The sequence below is a fragment of the Triturus cristatus genome, chromosome 4_1 (assembly GCF_964204655.1).
Source record: "Triturus cristatus chromosome 4_1, aTriCri1.1, whole genome shotgun sequence".
NCBI lineage: Eukaryota > Metazoa > Chordata > Amphibia > Caudata > Salamandridae > Triturus > Triturus cristatus.
The window spans coordinates 528,873,650-528,893,363 of NC_140585.1; the positions used below are offsets into that span (position 1 = coordinate 528,873,650).

Genomic DNA, 19,714 nt, shown 5'->3' on the forward strand with positions numbered 1-19,714 from the left:
CTAGTTGTTTTCCTGACATTGATGGTTCTAATTAGCACAAGCCTTTTTTAATTAGAAACTTTTCTTGTTTTAATTATTTTTTGCTATGTTGGAATCCTAAAGAATCAAAATAACATAATATGGCTAGGTTAATGTCATGAAATTTGGAGCACTATGCCATGATTTTTGACAACCTGCATATATATTTTTTCAAACATGATGTATTCTGGTTAAGCTAGTATACTTTACGATTGTATTGGTCTGTTTTCACGGTCTATGCTTGTGTCTACAACTGATTTCAATGTTTTTATCATGTGATTCTATAGTTGTAACTATATATACATTGCCATTGGTCCAGCGCGTCATGTGATCAAGACTGCCGTTGGGCAGTCGAAACGCTTCAGGCTGGGCACTTGCCATTGAATTATTTTGCACTGGCACTTTTTAAGCTGCACAATAAAAGAAAAAAGATTTTTTCACCACGTTGGAGGTCCGTACCTGTTTTGTTGACCTTAAAACTTCGATCGTTACAGGACTGTGGTTTCCATATATATATATATATTACCTATTGGTGGTTGCAGTAGGCAGTTATAGTTAGGACATTGTTTCTATTCTAAAAGTGTTTTTTTCTTTTCCCAATAACTTTGGCGCCGGTTGACGAATCTTCGCAACATTTTCAAAACGTTGGTCCCGCTCCGGTCAGCTCCTATCCAGAAAGTTTCGGGGTGATTTGCCAAGCGGGAGCCGAGAAAAAGGGGGGACCCAAAACGCATTTTCTCCATGTTATTTCCCATAGGAAACTTTAGACACGACTACAGTCCGAACTGCTGAACGGAATTCCACCAAATTTGGCAAAAGGTAGCACTTGGTTCAGAAAGAGACTTTTTTCTTAAATGGTGTAAATCGGTTCAGTAGTTCCCGAGAGATTCAAAAAATAGAGGTAAAAAAGTCAATTTCCCATAGGAAACTTGAGACACGGTTACAGCTGAAACTGCTGAACGGAATTACACCAAATTTGGCAAAAAGGTGGTGCTTGGTTCATAAAGCGAACCTTTTTTAAAAATGGTGTAAATCCGGTCAGTAGTTTGAGATATTAAAGGAAAAATATCTTTATATATCTGGGCGGGACCTAACTTCACAAGCACGAGCTTGACTCTAATTGGCTGCCAACACTTCAATCCAGGAAGTGTTGGCAGCCATCTTGGTGCAATGATTTTTAGGTCTCGCCTAGCAATGCAGCGCATGCGCTGCTCACTACACAAACTCAACTGCACTGCCCTATACCCTAAAACACTACCCCAGCACGAGCCCCTACACTGCACAAACACTACTGCACTGCCCTAAACCCTGAAACACTACCGCCAGCACGACCCCCCCACACTGCCCAAACACCACTGCACTGCCCTAAACCCTGAAACACCACCCCCAGCATGACCCCCTACACTGCCCGAACACTACTGCACTGCATTAAAACCTGAAGCAGGACCCCAGCACGACCCCCTACACTGCCCGAACACCACTGCACTGCCCTAAACCCTGAAACACCACACCCAGCATGACCCCCTACACTGCCCAACACCACTGCACTGCCTTAAACCCTGAAACACCACCCCCAGCATGACCCCCTACACTGCCCGAACACCACTGCACTGCCCTAAACCCTGAAATACTATACCCAGCAAGACCCCCTACACTGCCCGAACTGCACTGCCCTAACCCCTGAAACATCACCTCCACCAAGACCCCCTACACTGCCTGAAAACCACTGCCCTAAACCCTGAAACACCATCCCCAGCAAGACCCCCTACACTGCCTGAACACCACTGCACTGACCTAAACCCTGAAACACCAGCCCCAGCACGATTCCCTACACTGCCCGAATACCACTGCTCTGCCCAAAACCCTGAAACACCAGCCCCAGCACGACCCCCTACTCTGCCCGAACACCACTGCACTGCCCTAAACCCTGAAACACCAGCCCCAGCACGACCCCCCTACACTGCCCGAACACCACTGCCCTAAACCCTAAAAACACCAGCCAGCACGACCCCTACACTGCCCGAAAACCACTGCACTGCCCTAAACCCTGAAACACCAGCCAGCACGACCCCCTACACTGCTCCAACACCACTGCACTGCCCTAAACCCTGAACCACCACACCCAGCATGACCCCCCCCCTACACTGCCCGAACACCACTGCACTGCCCTAAACCCTGAAACACTACCCCCAGCAAGACCCCCTACACTGCCCGAACACTACTGCACTGCCCTAACCCCTGAAACATCACCTCCAGCAATACCGCCTACACTGCCCGAACACCACTGCCCTACACTCTGAAACACCACTCCCAGCAAGACACCCTATGCTGCCCGAACACCACTGCTCTGCCCAAAACCCTGAAATACCAGCCCCAGCACAACCCCCTACACTGCCCGAACACCACTGCACTGCCCTAAACCCTGAAACACCAGCCCCAGCATGACCCCCTACACTGCCCGAACTCCACTGCCCTAAACCCTGAAACACCAGCCCCAGCACGACCCCCTACACTGCCCAAACACCACTGCACTGCCCTAAACCCTGAGACACCAGCCCCAGCACAACCCCCTACACTGCCTGAACACCACTGCACTGTCCTAAACCCTGAAACACCAGCCCCAGCATGACCCCTACACTGTCCAAACACCACTGCACTGCCCTAAACCCTGAAACACTAGCCACAGCATGACCCCCTACGCTGCCCGAACACCACTGCCCTAAACCCTGAAACACCACCCACAGCACGATCCCCTACTCTGCCCAAACACCACTGCACTGCCCTAAACCCTGAAATACCACCCCCTGCATGACCCCCTACACTGCCCGAACACCACTGCACTGCCCTAAACCCTGAAACACCACCCCCATCAAGACCCCCTACACTGCCCGAACACCACTGCTCTGCCCTAAACTCTGAAACACCACCCCCAGCACGACCCCCTACTCTGCCTGAACACCACTACTCTGCCCTAAACCCTAAAACACCACCCCTGGCATGTCCCCCTACACTGCCCGAACACCATTGCACTGCCCAAAACCCAGAAACACTAGCCCCAGCACAACCCCCTATACTGCCCCAACACCACTGCCCTAAACCTTGAAACACCAGCCCCAGCACGACCAACTACACTGCCCGAACACCACTGCACTGCCCTAAACCCTGAAACACCAGCCCCCGCACAACCTCCTACACTGCCCGAACACCACTGCACTGTCCTAAACCCTGAAACACCAGCCCCAGCACGACCCCCTACACTGCCCGAACACCACTGCACTGCCCTAAACCCTGAAACACCAGCCCGACCCCCTACACTGCCCGAACACCACTGCACTGCCCTAAACCCTGAAACACCAGCCCCAGCAAAACCCCCTACACTGCCTGAACACCACTGCACTGTCCTAAACCCTGAAATACCAGCCCCAGCACGACCCCTAAACTGCCCAAACACCACTCACTGCCCTAAACCCTGAAACACTAGCCGCAGCATGACCCCCTACACTGCCCGAACACCACTGCCCTAAACCCTAACACCACCCCAGCAAGACCCCCCTACACTGCCTGAACACCACTGTCCTAAACCCTGAAACACCACCCACAGCATGACCCCCTATTCTGCCCAAACACCACTACACTGCCCTAAACCCTGAAATACCACCCCCTACACGACCCCCTACACTGCTCTGCCCAAGACCCAGAAACACTAGCCCCAGCACAACCCCCTATACTGCCCCAACACCACTGCACTGCCTTAAACCCTGAAACACTAGCCCCAGCACGACCCCTACACTGCCCGAACACCACTGCACTGCCCTAAACCCTGAAACACCATCCCCAGCACGACCCCCTACACTGCCCAAACACCACTGCACTGCCCTAAACCATGAAACACCAGCCCCAGCACGACCACATACACTGCCCGAACACCACTGCACTGCCCTAAACCCTGAAACACCAGTCCCCGCACAACCTCCTACACTGCCCGAACACCACTGCACTGCCCTAAAACCTGGAACACCAACCCCCGCATGACCCCCCCCTATGCTGCCCGAACACCACTGCACTGCCCTAAACCCTGAAATACCAGCCCCAGCATGACCCCCTACACTGCCCGAACACCACTGCACTGCCCTAAACCCTGAAACACCAGCCCCAGCACGACCCCCTACACTGCCCGAACACCACGGCACTGCCCTAAACCCTGAAACACCAACCCCCGTACGACCCCCTACACTGCCCGAACACCACTGCACTGCCCTAAACCCTGAAACACCAGCCCCTGCATGACTCCCTACACTGCCCAAACACTACTGCACTGCCCTAAACCCTGAAATACCAGCCCCAGCACGACCCCTACACTGCCCGAACACCACTGCACTGCCCTAAACCCTGAAACTCCAACCCCAGCATGTCCCCCTAGACTGCCCGAACACCACTGCCCTAAACCCTGAAACACCACCCCAGCAAGCCCCCTACACTGCCCGAATACCACTGCCCTAAACCCTGAAACTCCAACCCCAGCATGTCCCCCTACACTGCCCAAACACCACTGCCCTAAACCCTGAAACACCACCCCCAGCAAGACCCCCTACACTGCCTGAACACCACTGCCCTAAACCACCACCCCCTACACTGCCCAAACACCACTTCACTGCCATATGCCCTGAAACACCACCCCTAGCACGACCCCCTACTGTAACCGAACACCACTACTCTGCCCTAAACCCTAAAACATTTTTAGGGACTCAGAGATCACACACAAATTGTAACACCACGAATGTTGTTTATTTGATTACTTGCCCCTGTGCCCTAAGATATGTGGGTATGACTGCTCGCAAAGTTAAACAGCGTATTTGTGAGCATTGCAGCAATGTTCGCTGCAAAAAAAAACACAACTAAATTGACCGAGCATTTCCTGAAATTCAATCATACACCGAATGACATGCAATGGACAATTATTGAGCAGATCAATACCAATAAATCATGTAAACACTTATTGTTTGAAAAAGAGCAAAGTTCGATTTATCGGTTATCCACGAACATTCATGGTCTTAATGATAATGTCCCGTGGGGCTCAGTAATGAGACGCTGACTCTTTTAAGATTTATTACTTTTCCCACTAGTACTTAGACTAGCATCTAATTAACAGAATGCTTTTTTTCATGAGGTTGTGAGAACATGTAATTTTCGATTGCCTGTACAGAATTATAACACCTTTAACATCGTGATACCTACTGATGTTGAGACTATTCGCTTTTATTTGAAAGTGGTAGTTTGCTGAGATCGAATGTATTTCATAACTACATTAAAATAATTTTTTTACTAACATTGGCGCATCCTTTGCCTTCAGTCATTGTTCAGGTATTTTATAGTGCATGTGTTCTGTGCTACCGACGGACCTTTGTTGGGCATTCATCCAACTACTTTCCCGTCTCCGTGCATGCCACCATGGGTTAGCATTCTAGCCTTTTTCCTGGTGGTTCTCATGTTTTGTGATTCGCGCAAACCCGGAAGTATTCTTTGCGCAAATCCGGAAGTGCTCTTCCGACTTTGGCGCGAGCTGAGAGAACCGGGAGAGTATTTTAGTTGTAGTTTGGGAGAGTATTGCATCTCCAGGTCTGCTGGGACCTTTTAGGTGGAAAGGCTGGTGGTTGACCCTCTGTCAAGTAAGTGCGGACAATAACGGTAGCATAGTGTGATCGTTTCTGCGTACTCAGACACGAATAAGCTTCTCTTCTTTTTGCTACCTTCTTAGATTTTTATGAGGCTCCCGCCACCCGGCAGTACTTAAGGAGCTGAGTCTACACATTTGTAGTGTAAGTTCTTTTGCATATCAACGCCAATTATTTATCAAAAAATCAGTGTGGTTCAGAATAACTGTATACTCTACCATTGTAGTAACCTTTGGTATGGAGAGGGCTAGTATAGCCTTATTAGTTATATATTTAGTGTTATGTCTAACAAATCCTAAGTCAGTTTCGATTTGTTTAAAATCTAACTGCCTCATACTAAGTTGCATGTCAGCAATAGATGTCAGTATTTTGGGTTGCTTCATATGTAATAAGATGGTATTTGCAATGAATATATCCCCATTTATCCTTTTCAGACTTTGTGACCTTCCGAGAAATACTTGAAGGTTTCTACATAAACCGTGAGTTTTGGTACACTACAAACGCCACAGGTTAGGATAAGCCTTAGCGCGCTTCAACCGCCGGGGTGCTTTTCCTTTTAGGTCCTGATGAAAGCTTCGCTAAAACAATTAATAGAAGCTGAAACATGTTGACCATATGCACTTTGTTTGGATGAAACTGGACAAGCTAATTCCAGTTAGGGACATCCATTTTTTCACTTGTTTTTATACAGGATCCTTTATTTCCGCTAAATAAAACTGTTGAGTGGATAAAGGTCCCCTCTTTTAAAATTTTCACCACATTTTTTTCACACAACACCTTGGATTCACAACACGCTCCGCTATATTTGAAGCGTCGTAGCACACCAGAGATACATTCGGTATCTCTGGTGGAACCCTATGATGAAGCATGTCATCGACTAGGTCGGTGAGTGAGGGTTCTTTTACTATCCTGTAGTGACTCCTTCTTCTGGCATTTTTTCTTCTTAGGACACACTCTTTTGTTGTTATATGTATACTAAACCCTAAAACACCACCCCCAGCACGTCCCCCTACACTACCTGAACACCACTGCACTGCCCAAAACCCAGAAACACTAGCCCCAGCACGACCCCCTATAGTGCCCCAACACCACTGCACTGCCTTAAACCCTGAAACACTAGCCCCAGCACGACCACATACACTGCACAAACACCACTGCACTGCCCTAAACCCTGAAGCACCAGCCCCAGCACGACCCCCTACACTGCCCGAACACCACTGCACTGCCCTAAACCTTGAAACACCAGCCACAGCACGACCTACACTGCCCGAACACCACTGCACTGCCCTAAACCTTGAAACACCAGCCACAGCACGACCTCCTACACTGCCCGAATACCACTGCACTGCCCGAAAACCTGAAACACCAACCCCCGCACGACCCCCTACACTGCCCGAACAACACTGCACTGCCCTGAACTCTGAAACACCAGCCCCCGCACGACCTCCTACACTGCCCGAACACCACTCCACTAAACCATGAAACACCAGCCCCAGCATGATCCCCTACACTGCCTGAACACAACTGCACTGCCCTAAACCCTGAAATACCAGCCCCAGCATGACCCCTACACTGCCCGAACACCACTGCACTGCCCTAAACCCTGAAACTCCAACCCCAGCATGTCCCCTACACTGCCCAAACACCACTGCCTTAAACCCTGAAACACCACCCCAGCAAGACCCCCTACACTGCCCGAACACCACTGCCCTAAACCCTGAAACACCACCCCCTGCAAGACCCCCTACACTGCCCGAACACCACTTCACTGCCATATACCTGAAACACCACACCCTGCAGGACCCCCTACACTGCCCGAACACCACTGCACTGCCCTAAACCCTGAAACACCACCCCCAGCATGACCCCCTACACTGCCCGAACACCACTGCACTGCCCTAATCCCTAAAACACCACCCCAGCACGACCCCCTACACTGCCCGAACACCACTGCACTGCCCTAAACCCTAAAATACCAGCCCCAGCATGACCCCTCACACTGCCCAAACACCACTGCACTGCTCTAGACCCTAAAACACCACCCCCAGCACGACCCCCTACACTGCCCGAACACCACTACACTGCCCTAAACCCTAAAACATCACCCCTGCACAACCCCCTGCACTGCCTGAACATGACTGCACTGCCCTAAACCCTAAAACACCACCACCAGTATGACCCCCCTACACTACCCGAACACCACAGCACTGCCCTAAACCTTAAAACACCACCAGCACAACCCCCTACACTACCTGAACACCACTGCACTGCCCTAAACCCTAAAACACCACCCCCAGCACTGACCCCCTACACTACCCAAACACCACTGCACTGCCCTAAACCCAAAAACCCTAAAACACCACCCCCAGCATGACCCTGCACTACCCAAACACCACTGCACTACCCTAAACCCTAAAACACTACCCCAACACTATCCCCTACACCAACACCACTGCACTTCCCTAAACCCTAAAACACTACCCCAGCACTACCCCCTACACTACCCAAACACCACTGCACTGCCCCAAACCCTAAAACACTACCCCCAGCACGACCCCCTACACTACACAAACATCACTGCACTACCCTAAAACACTACCACCAGCATGACCCCCTACACTACCCAAGCACCACTGCACTACCCTAAAACACTACCCCCAGCACGACCCCCTACACTACACAAACACCACTGCACTACCCTAAACCATAAAACACTACCCTTAGCACGACCCCCTACACTACTCAAACACCACTGCACTACCCTAAACCCTAGAAAAGTAACCACCACCCCATGCCCAATCCCCCTTACCTCTCACTCCTCGTGGTTCCTCTCTCCTCATGTTTCCTGCTTCATGTCGTCTCTGAGGTGTGGTGCACGTCGTTGTGAGGAAACGGAACAGCCTCTGTTTCCTTACAACGACGTGGATCGTCCACATTTTTTTAGAACTCATGGTCATTTACCATACATACCTTTACAACAAAATTCGTTGTAAAGGCATGCGTGGTAAAAAAATGCGTAGTAATGACTTCGCGATGTACAATGCATGCGTTGTAATGCATGCATTGTAATGGTATCCTCATCAGAAAACACAGCTAATGGAAAGCGTTGTCCCCGAAGTGTGGAGCAGTGCCATGAGAAGTCAACGAGTGTGCGTCCCACTGCAGTATGACCGATACCACTTGACCCATGTGCCGCCTCCAGTGTACGGAAGGCAGAAGCGGCATCCATCGCAGGTCCTCTTGAAGATGTTGTAGCACTAATTCTACATTCTGGAAATAGGGCATTTTAACCTTGTTGTTCCTGCCAGATACAAAGAGAAGATCCTGTGTTATTCAGTGCCCTCGTTACCTTTTCTGTGGGTAGTGGTGCTTGTCACTTTGCTGCCCCGCCGGTGCACACGACTGGTCTCCCCACCTCGTGTGCCATCTGTAGGGCCTCTGCCTTCGGATCACTGGTTTCGGTTTCTGGAGTGGTAACAAACAGTTGCTCCCAAAGGCCTAGCCTGAACACTTAGGTGAATATCCCCTGCGCTAGCATTCTGTGGAAATTCTTTCCTAGCTCTCCCACGTCGACGACGATGTCATAATAGCACGGCTCTGCTCGCGACACCGTATGACGTCATAGGAGCCATAAGAGGAAGTCTTCGGCTTGCTGACATCAGTTCCACCCATTTTTTCCATGCAACCGAGGTAAACAGGTGGACCGACACATTTTCACATGTATACATAGTATACTAAAAAAAACTAATATATATATATATATATACACACACACACACACACATATGCATAACCAATAAAGGCATAAAGAAATAGCAACAGATCAAGCATTTCTCACTATTAAAACATAAGCACGATTAAGACATATTAAAAACATTCATGCCAAACAGTAAAAGCATCTTTTTGGTAGAAACAGGTGGACAACGGGGAGGCGGGTGGGAAAGTGAGGAATTCACAGGCAGATACTGTATCCACCAGAAAAAGCGTTACAGAAGGTAAGTAACTTGCTCTTCTGATGGATACTTCTGCCTGTTGATTCCTCACCTTTTGAATAGAATCCTGAAGCCGTACCTTACCCGGAGGAGGGTGTCCACCTGACGAGACCAAAAAATCTTGCAAAACAGATCGAGCAAAATGGCCATCCCTCCTAACCTCCGAATCCAATAATAATCAAATAATTTTTAGTCGAAATTATATTGAAAATAATACTTTTATTAATAAATTTAGACAAACACTTAAAGGAAAATTTTTATTTATAATTAATACTTTACGACCCCAGCGCGACTTTTCAAAATGGCTACCGGAATGCACGCAGCCATCGAGGAGGGTGCGCAAAGGGTGCAAGACTTCTGTATAATAATTTTAAAAAAAAGAATGAATATAGTTTTCCTTACTAAAAATTATTCTCAATATTTTTAAATATGATGTCATCAGTGATGTCACTAACCATGTCATGAATGATGTAATATGTGACGTCATCAGCAGTGCATTGCGGGGGCGCGAGTTATAGTTAGCTGAACTAACTATAACACCGGAATTTCTATGGTTTTGTACGAGTGAAATGTCCAACTAAGTATAACGTTCCCAAAACCTATGGTTTTTTCAGTTAATTTCTATGGTTTTTTTAAATGCTAATTTCTAACTATAACGTGCCTGAAACCTATGTTTTTTTCAGTGAATATATATATATACACACACACACATATATTTGTTATGAAGGCATGGAAAATGAACCATTCTTAACTAATTTATATCCTAAAATGTTTATTAATTTATGCATGAATTTATGAATGTAATGGAAGTCTGTTCTCACATGGGGACCATAAGTACGAACAAGCAAGCGTTCAAGTTAAAATGCCAGTCTGTTTACTATGTCCATGGGTTAAGGAATCACATGAAAAAAGTGGGTTTGTATTCAAGTAAATGCCGCAAAGTGTTTCGTTATGTGATCAAGGTCACTTGCTGACCGAAACGCGTTATGACATTGGATTTTTTTTTAAAAACGTAAGAAATAAGAGGAGTTCATGCCCTGTGTATTCATATCAAGGAGGTGAAAGGGTGCTTTTGGAGTTTCAATATATGTATATAAGGGGTAAAAATCTTCCTGGGCCAACCAGAGAGCTCTATTTTTATATTGGTATTTCCCCAAGCGATTTGCAAGGCTCTCGCAGACCCAACTATCGAGATATACAAATATTTTTGTACCTTCATTTTTCAAAAACTACTGGATGAATTTACAACAAATCACAAAAGCACAATCTGCCGACCAAGATCTAGTTTCCTGCTAAATTGGTGTAATTCTGTTCAGCAGGTATTTGCAGTAGTGCTTTTTAAAGGAGTCTAAGGAAAATGCAATGAGATTTTGCGTTTTGGGACCCCCCTTTTTCTCAGCCCCCACTTGATGGATCACCCCCAAACTAGGCAGCAAAGAGCACATTTCTGGAACGTTTTATGAAGATTCGTCAAATGGTACCAAAGTGATTAGCAACACAGACAACGCATTTCCTACGGAAACGCTGACCTAACTATAACAATCCAGTGGCGATATAATATAATATAAAAATGTGTATAGGAAAAGTAGGAAAATATATATTTAGGAAAGGTAAGAAAAGGTTATAAAAGTGAAACATATATGTATTTTTCCTTCAAAGAACTTACCTGATAAGTAGTGACTTTCGGTGTGAATGTGGCAAAACTTACCTGCTATGTAATGACTCCGGATGTTTGTTGCAATGTAATGACTCCTGAAGTGATGCCAGAGATGTAAACGATGCACACCATTAAAGTAAGCATCCTAAGATCATTGCATCCTTCTTCCTATTATTGCTATATGGAACATTCAGTTTTAACTGCAATTAAGTTTTTTCCATGAAAATGTTTCAGGTGTTCATACAAGGGGTGCCTTACAGATACCTTTCATACCACTTTACTTCTAGCAATGTGCATCTGATACGTACCATCTCTGTCTTTGTCCAATCTGATAAATATTCTGTTGGTGCATTCTTCTGCTGTTAGTGGGTTAACCCTTGTGAAAGAGGCTGCTAGGCTCATTTTATAGACCGCCTGCAAGAGAGGGATTGTATTATTGATCATCCTTTTGGCAAATATCAAGTATCAAAGTTCTGTGTAGGCCAACCTAAAATATATATCCTAACCCCGGGTTTATGAGTGGAGTGCCACTGCAAATTGGGGTGGTTAAAGGGTTGTTTATGCTTCTAGCGATCAATTTCTAGAAAATACATTTTTGCCTGGGTGGGAGAGTGAAATTACGTGAAGGAGTCCTGCCAAAAGAAGAAGGTTCTCTAGAATACACATGTTTATTAAGATCTTTCAGAATATGAATTCCCACTCAGATCTGGCTTTAATGCACCAACAAACGAGAACACAGGCATTCACAAATGGGGTTTGCATGAATTTTATGCACAAATGCTGTTTACCACATTACGACCTGTCTACTGGCTTTGCCACTGTTGGGAAAAAGGAGCAAAAACATTGCTTTTTCTGTAGAATGCATATAGGAGAAAAAGAACTGGATGTGACAAACAACTTACTTGAGTTTCTTTTCCATATGTTGAATAATCCATTGTGCATGCTAATGGGAGCACTTCCTTGAAGCTGATAGCATGAGGCGAGAGAGTTACACTCTCCTGGGTGTAGTCAAGCTAAAGCCCACTCTACATATTTTAAACAATTGCTAAAAATGTGTCATACTGACCCAAAACCTAAAGCTTACCGTACCTAGATAGGCCATTGTTACGATCAATTTAGAATAGTCATACAATAATATTTGGAAATTTGTTGTCATTCATGGACATAATACTTCGGGGGTCATTTGAATTCTGTGCCTATTAGTACTAGATTACAAGCCAAAAGGCTGGTGCTAGTTTTACATCAATAATTTCAGAAATAAAGAAACAATGCTTGGACATTTATCTTCGAATTTGCTATATTGTCATGATAACTGGCTGTGGGAATGATATTACCAAATGGTGTTATATAACAGCAAAACATCTGACATTCTATAAATGACTCAATTATTGGGGCAATGTTAATTTCTGCTAAATAGCAAAAACACAAAAATGTAGTCCTGAGAGTGTTTTGGCTGATGCCCTAAAAATGTACTTCTAAATCTTTAAGGAGGTAAGCTTTTCCGTGTTGCTCGATGCCACAAAAGGCTATATAGCCATATCTCAGATATCACCCATTAACTTCTCCCCTGAGTTCCTGATACAAGGGGAATTGATAGCTGAGGGGAGGAAGGTGGTGATAGAAATTACAGGGATCACAATTAGGACCCTGGGGGTCGTCATAGAAATAAGGAACAACTAGGGGAATCTTTAATTTGTTTATCAATTGTTGTATTTCACCCTTAGACTACCACTGCTTTCACCCAGCAGCGTCACAGAGTGACCATTAATGACTTTGAAGAGTTTGAAAGGTTCAGGAAAGGAAGTAGTTAGGGGCATTAAGGGCTCAGGACAGGGTAGCATTAAGGGGTAGTGACGAGTTTTTAGCGTTCAGAAATTGGTAGCATTAAAGTCCAGGAAAAGCTCTTAGGGTTCAGGGAAGGTAGCATCAAGGGGTAGCAAAGGTTCAGAAATGGGTAACGTTAAGAGGTAGAAATAGGTTTTTAGGTTTCAAAGAAGGTTAGTAATAGATAGTAGTTTTTCTTTTTAGAGTTCAGGGATGGATAGTAGTGGGTACTGAGGCCTTCTGGTCCAGGAAAGGGTAGCATTAAGGGGTAGACTGGGATTTTCTAATTTCATTTCAGGGAAGGGTAGCTATAAGGGGCAGTATGGGACTTGATTAGGGTTCAGGAAAGAGTAGGGTTAAGGGGTAGAATGGGATTTTCAGTGTTCAGGGAAGGGTAGCTGTAAGGCGTAGTAAGGGATTTGATTAGGGTTCAGGGATGGGTAGCGTTAAGGAGTAGAATGTGATTTTCAGGACTCAGGGAAGGGTAGCTGTAAAGGGTAGTGAGGAATTAGATTACGGTTGCGGGATGGTAGCGTTAAGAGGTGTTAATGGGTTTTTAGAGTTTAGGGAAGGGTCACAAATAAAGAGATAGTATGGGATTTCTAGGGTTCACGGAAGGGTAACATTAAGCTGTAGTAAGGAGATTTTAGGGTTCAGGGAAGGATAGAGTCAAGTCAACAGGGTTTTTAGAGTTCACACTAGGGTAGCATTATTAGGAAGTAAGGAGTCATAGGATTTAGGGAAGGGTAATATTAAAGGGTAGCAAGGAGTCTGTGGGGTTCAGGGAATAGTAGCGTTATGGGGCAGTAAGTGGTCTTTAGGAATGAGGAAATTGTAACTAAGCTGTAGCAAGCATTTTTTAGGGCTTTGAGAAGTGTTTAGAAGCATTAAGATGTAGGAAAGGTATTTTGGTTTCAGGGATTGTAGCGTTAAGCAGTAGTAAGGGTGTTTTAGATGTCAGGGCAGGGTAGCATTGATGGATAGTAAAGGTTTTTTAGGGTTCAGGGATGAGTAACATTAAGGGGTAGGAAGAGTCTTAATGGTTCATGTAAGGATAGCTTTTAAGAGGAGCAGGATTTTGTAAGAGTCAGGGAAGGCAAGTGTTAACGGATAGCATGAGGCATTTTAGATTCAGGGATAAGTAGTGTTGAGGAGTAGTAAGAGGCTTTTAGGGTCCAATGAAAGGTAGTGTTAAGTGGTAGTAAGGGTTTTTAGGGTTCTGGGAAGGGTTTTGTTCAGGGGTAGTCAAGAGGTTTTAGGGTTCAGGAATGGGAAACGCTAAGTGGTAGTAAAGGGTTTGTAGGGCTCAGAGAGGCCTAGCATTAAGTGGTTGTAAGGAGTTTTTAGGATTCAGGGAAAATAGCACTTAGAGGAAGTAAGAGATTGTTAGGGTGAAGGGAGGGTAAAGGTGTGTAGGCTTTTGAGATGGCTACTGCTATGGGGTAGTAAGGGTTTTAGGGTTCAAGGAAGGTTTGTGTGAAATGGTACTAAGGGTTTTTTTGGTTTAAGGAATGGGTAGCAATAAGGAGCTTGTAGGGTCCAGTAAAGGGTGGCGTTAATGGGTTAGGGTTCAGGCAAGAGTAGCATTAAGGGCCTGTAAGGAGTTTTTAGGGTTCAAGGAAGGTAGCGTCAAGGGGTAGCAAGGGATTCTTAGTGTGCAGGCAGGTGTAGCAAGAGTTTTTAGGGTTCAGGGAAGGGTAGTGCTAAGGGGGAGTAAGGGAGTCTAAAGGTTCAGTAATGGCTAGCAGTATGGGTTAGTAAAGGGATTTCAGGATTCAGGGAAGGGTTGAATTAAAGCATAGTAAGGTTTTTGTTTGGGTTCAAGGATCGTTGCCTTTAAGAGGTAGTAAGGTTCTTTAGGGTTGAGTGATAGGTAGTATTAAGGGTAAGGGTTGCAAAGTTCATGGAAATAAGGTAGTAAGAGGTTTGTGGGCTCATGAATGGATAGCTGTAAATGGTGGCAAGGGTTTGTTAGGGATTAGGGGTAGTAAAGGTTTTTTGGGTTTGCTGAAGGGTAATGTTAAGGGGTACTAAGGGTTCAGGGAATAGTAGTGTTAAGTGGTAAAAAGTGATTTCTAGGGTTCTGGATTGAAAGCATTATGGCTTAGTAAGGATAATTATGGTCCAGGGAATGGGTGGGATTAAGGGGGTAGTTAGAGTTTTCAGGGTTCAGGGAAGGTTACCAATAATGGATAACAAGGTCTTTTTTAGGGTTCAGGGATAGCTAGTATTAGGGGGTACTAAGATCTTCCAGTTGAGTGAAGGGTAGCTTTATGGGTAATATGGGAGTTTTGAGGTTCAGGAAAGAATAGCTGTAATGGGTAGTAGGAGATTTGTTCAGTATTTAGGGATGGATAGCATTGGGAGGTATTAATGGGTTTTTAGGGTTGAGGAAAAGATAACATCAAGTGATAGTATGAGATTTTAGGGTTTGGGGAAGGGTAGCATCGAGGAATAGTATGGGATATTTAGATTTCATGGAAGGGCAGCCTTAAGTTGTAGTATGATGTTTTTAGGGTTCAGGGATGGGTAGCAGTACTAAGTAGTAGGGGGTTTTAGGTTGCAAGGAAGCGTCGCAAAAGGTCTGTAGGGTTCAGAGAATGGTAGTGTTAAGGGCCACTAAGGGGTTATGAGGATTCAGGTAACAGTATTTTAGAATGACAGTATGTGAAATAAGTACATTCATTCAATGTATAAAAATGTAAAATATGAAGTAGATTAAATATAATATTAGTAATGTATTTTTTCAAAACAAGTATTACATTTAAATTAATTATTAACTTTACAGCCCATAACATTTTAAAACAAGGAATTTTAAAGAAAAAAAACAATTCTCATAAGGAGTGCCATGTTAAGGTGACTGTGAAGTTGATAATGGAAAGGGAAAGGGAAGGAGAAGGTGACTGGGACTCAATACAGCAACACATTTACTCCTGTGCTGTTGCCACTTAAGAACAAACACCATAATTTGGCAATTATCTAGGAGACATATGGACATGCAATAGTATGTGTTTGACCTCTTTGTCAAGTTCCGATGTAACGCAATAGCAACATTTGATAAAGAGCTCGGGGTCACCGACCTTGATACACAAAAGGTCACAACTCTGGAGGGTAAGTACTTTTCTGTGGAAGCACACAACTTCTGCCCAATGAAAACATATACTTGTGGCTATGAACATGTGAGCAGAGCCAACCGCTTCTCTACAGCAGTCCTGAAAGCTCCCTTTTTAGGTTGGTAACACAAGGTCAAGGGAAAGCTACGCTGCACACCAGACCTAAAACTTTTTACACTCGGGGATGAATCTCTCCTGTGCACACGGCATGGCTACATTTTTGCCAAGCAAGCCTTATAATGGGTAGTTTGTTTGTGAAACTGTGTACAAAGTAATTATGCATTTGATGTATTACAGAGCTAAAAGATGTTTTTGGAAACAATGTAAAGGAATACACATAGCACATTTTAAGTGGGTCCATTGTTATTTGTTACAGATATTTGTTGGAGGCTTTTGACTTCGTGTAAGCAAGCAAAGGCTGCTCGCCCTTGAAAGCAGCGATCAGCTCCAGAAGCTGCCTGTCAATGCTGTCATGATCGGGCTTCACTGTGAGCCTTTGCTGTACTTCACCAGCAGGAAATCACAGTGAACTCTTGGCAGACCTCCAATGCCCGCAGAGGCTTATCCAGCAGTCCAGCAATAATTCTAACTGTCGATAACACCCACTGACACTACTACTGTCTCCTACTAGTAGCAGGCGCATGCTCCTCAAATAGCACGGTTTCCAGGTGACTGAGATAAAGGACGTCCCTGGTTATTGGGGCTGAATGTTACACAAATACGGTTTTCATCACTGTCTGAATGTCCTACTTGTAGTTATCTGGGCTTTGAGATACACTTAAATTGTGTTGTATTAAAGTTGATTCTTACAGTTTTGTTTGATAGCATTATGCTAATGTATTTGTTCCTGATACTAATTGTTCTAGCTAGTGTGTTCCACGCGACCAAATGCTGAAAACCTATGTTACCTATTTACTAGCACATTTCACGTATAATGCTTACATTACACATGCTATGGATTTAATAATCTGAGGGTGAATCTCATCAAGTGAATCACTAGCCCAGCAACAGGTTATCAATGAAAGTGCAGGAGAAGGCGAGTCAATATTAACTTAGTAGCATAGCAGGTAGTGGCGGGTGGTGAGATTTGAAAGTGGTGTGCATAAAAGTTCATGGAACGCTTTACATAAGCACCAGTTACATTACACAAGGACACAAGCATCATTCGCCCAGTGAGTTGTTTGGAAAATACATGCCACAACACACAGACATCACACAGAACACAACTGTAGAATGTAGTTAAATGAAACACAGCCTTTTGCAAGATTCCGTGTGGGATTTGACTAGAAGCAAGGAAAGTCAACCCTATTATTAACATGACTCCTACTCAAAGATCTGCGTAGTTCATTAGTATTTTCCTGATTTCAAACCTTGGAAAGAGGAAAGAACAAATGTGGCTGCTTAATGAGAGAATGAAGATATGTGTTTTGCCTTCTGAATGAAATATCAGTGATGTTGACCTAGCCTCCAGCCTTCAGTCTGAATCTCTTCTTGAAGAGCAGGTGGAACATTCTCCTGAACAGGCTTCCATGGACATGGAGGTTTGGTTCTGTTGTTGATGCATGCAGCATTCTGTTAAGCCTCTGTTCTCCTGAATGATGAAAAGAGGAAGCCTAGTGTCGAGTAGGATGTACCACTCGTACCTGCTGGTGAACTGAGAGGAATCTGTACACCTTTTACCAGCCATGTGAATCCCGTTACTAGTCTGAAAGTAACTAGGTTGGAAACAATCCTGAAGAAACCAGAAAAAACCCAACGTGGTAAATGTACTACTTTACTACTGTTTTTCTCATTTTACATTAAGCTTTTGCCTAGATGTACTATTATTTTGCACTGGCACTCACATTGCTCAAAGTGATGCAACAAATTGTGTTGATTTGCTTACTATTTTAGAGACCCGCAGGCATAGCACAAAATTGCAAAGACTCCCACGAGCAACAGTTTCTTTGGAAATCCAGGGGATTAGTCTTTGCAGTATGAAAGCTGTCTAAGACTAAGGACAGGTACAAACTACTTGTGCAAAAGAAGAACCTTTTCCGAATTAGCAGAATATAATTTCTGTAATAAACAATGAAATATAATCAATGGGGGGGAAGAAGAAGCTGTGATCCATTCGGCTTCCAATTGTTAATGCAAAGAATCAATAAAGAATGGACCACTTGTCCTGTGTAGCCAGGGTCTTTTTGGTCTTGGTTCCGTCATAAAAGAACCCTCATAACTGTACACAGGTGGAAATGGCGGTATGTACTGAGTCACCGCTTGAGTGTACTAGTACAGCATCATCATAGGGTCTTTTATTTGTATGTGTGCTGACCTCCGCCAGGAGGAAGACCAACTGGACTTACAGTAGCGTCCAGGCATAAAAATTGAAGAGGGTGTGATAGTGCTCAGAAGTAGTGGGGTTAAAATTCTCAACATCGTTTTTTCTGATGAATCTTTATTTGAAGAATATTGATAAGAGAAATTAAAAGTTGGAGTGCGGATGAAGACCGAGTTACTGGTCTACCGTACTTTCAAATGTCGAGGGTCAACATGTTTCAGCCTCCTGTGGAAGTCTAAAGGCTTTCGTCAGGACCGATTTAATAAAGGAGACGCGTTGTGGCTCCTTATATAGTGGAAGTTATCCACTAGTTGAGTTTAGAAGTCAGATCCGTGGTATCTGTACCTAATGGAAAAGGGAAAACAATTGCGTTTGGATAATCCTAATGACATAAATCTACTGTATAAATCATATATTATGTCTCAAGTGGCTCACATGTGGGGCTACTGTTGTGGTCAACATGTGGTGAGGTTAATAGCTACGTGAACTATTGGGTTACTCATTCCGGGCAAATGGCGCGAGAAAGGAGAGTGGCTAAGTGAAGATAGAGGGACTGAATGTGAAGCAACAAACGTTTGTCTCATTTAAAATAGCGCCCTGATGTCGTTTATTCTCACAATATAGGGCGTTTCTGTAACCGCCTTAAGGTGCAGTTAGTAAAGAGTGTTATGAGATAGCCGCATCTGGATCATACGTGCATGCACTCCCAAGGTGTGCGCCCAGTACACTTAATAACAAATAACAACAAATGCCGGTTGTGGCCCTATGTTGATGTGGTCTCCAAAATGTTGGAATACAATAGGTGGTTCGATAGAAGGCGTATCAATGTGGTGTTTGCCATGTGGTCCTGCTGACAGAAACGAGTTCGCTGTCGATGTCGTGTTTAAAAGAATAACATGATAGGAAGAGAATACCTCGTTACCTTATAAATGCGTGTTGTGAACTTCCTGGAGGTACCCAACGGAACATACGGAACTTATTTCGAAAGTAACAAGATAAAACAGGATGTATAAAAGATTAGAGGCGCCTTACTTTGTGTGGAGAGTCGTACCTCTGACGGCGGCCATTGGAGCTTACCGGTTCCATCAAGTCATTTGCTTGTTCTGGCTCTGTTTGCG

The 19,714-nt window shown here is 44.9% G+C and overlaps 1 protein-coding gene across 1 annotated transcript in view; it reads right to left on the reverse strand.

Moving 5' to 3' along the window:
- LOC146855186 (guanylyl cyclase inhibitory protein-like) overlaps window positions 1-19,714 on the reverse strand; it is a 192,037-nt gene that overhangs the window by 35,274 nt on the left and 137,049 nt on the right. The window contains exon 4 of the mRNA XM_085652805.1: window positions 11,648-11,753. Within this exon, the coding sequence (XP_085508931.1) occupies window positions 11,648-11,753 (106 nt within the window). The remainder of the gene's footprint in view (window positions 1-11,647; window positions 11,754-19,714) is intronic.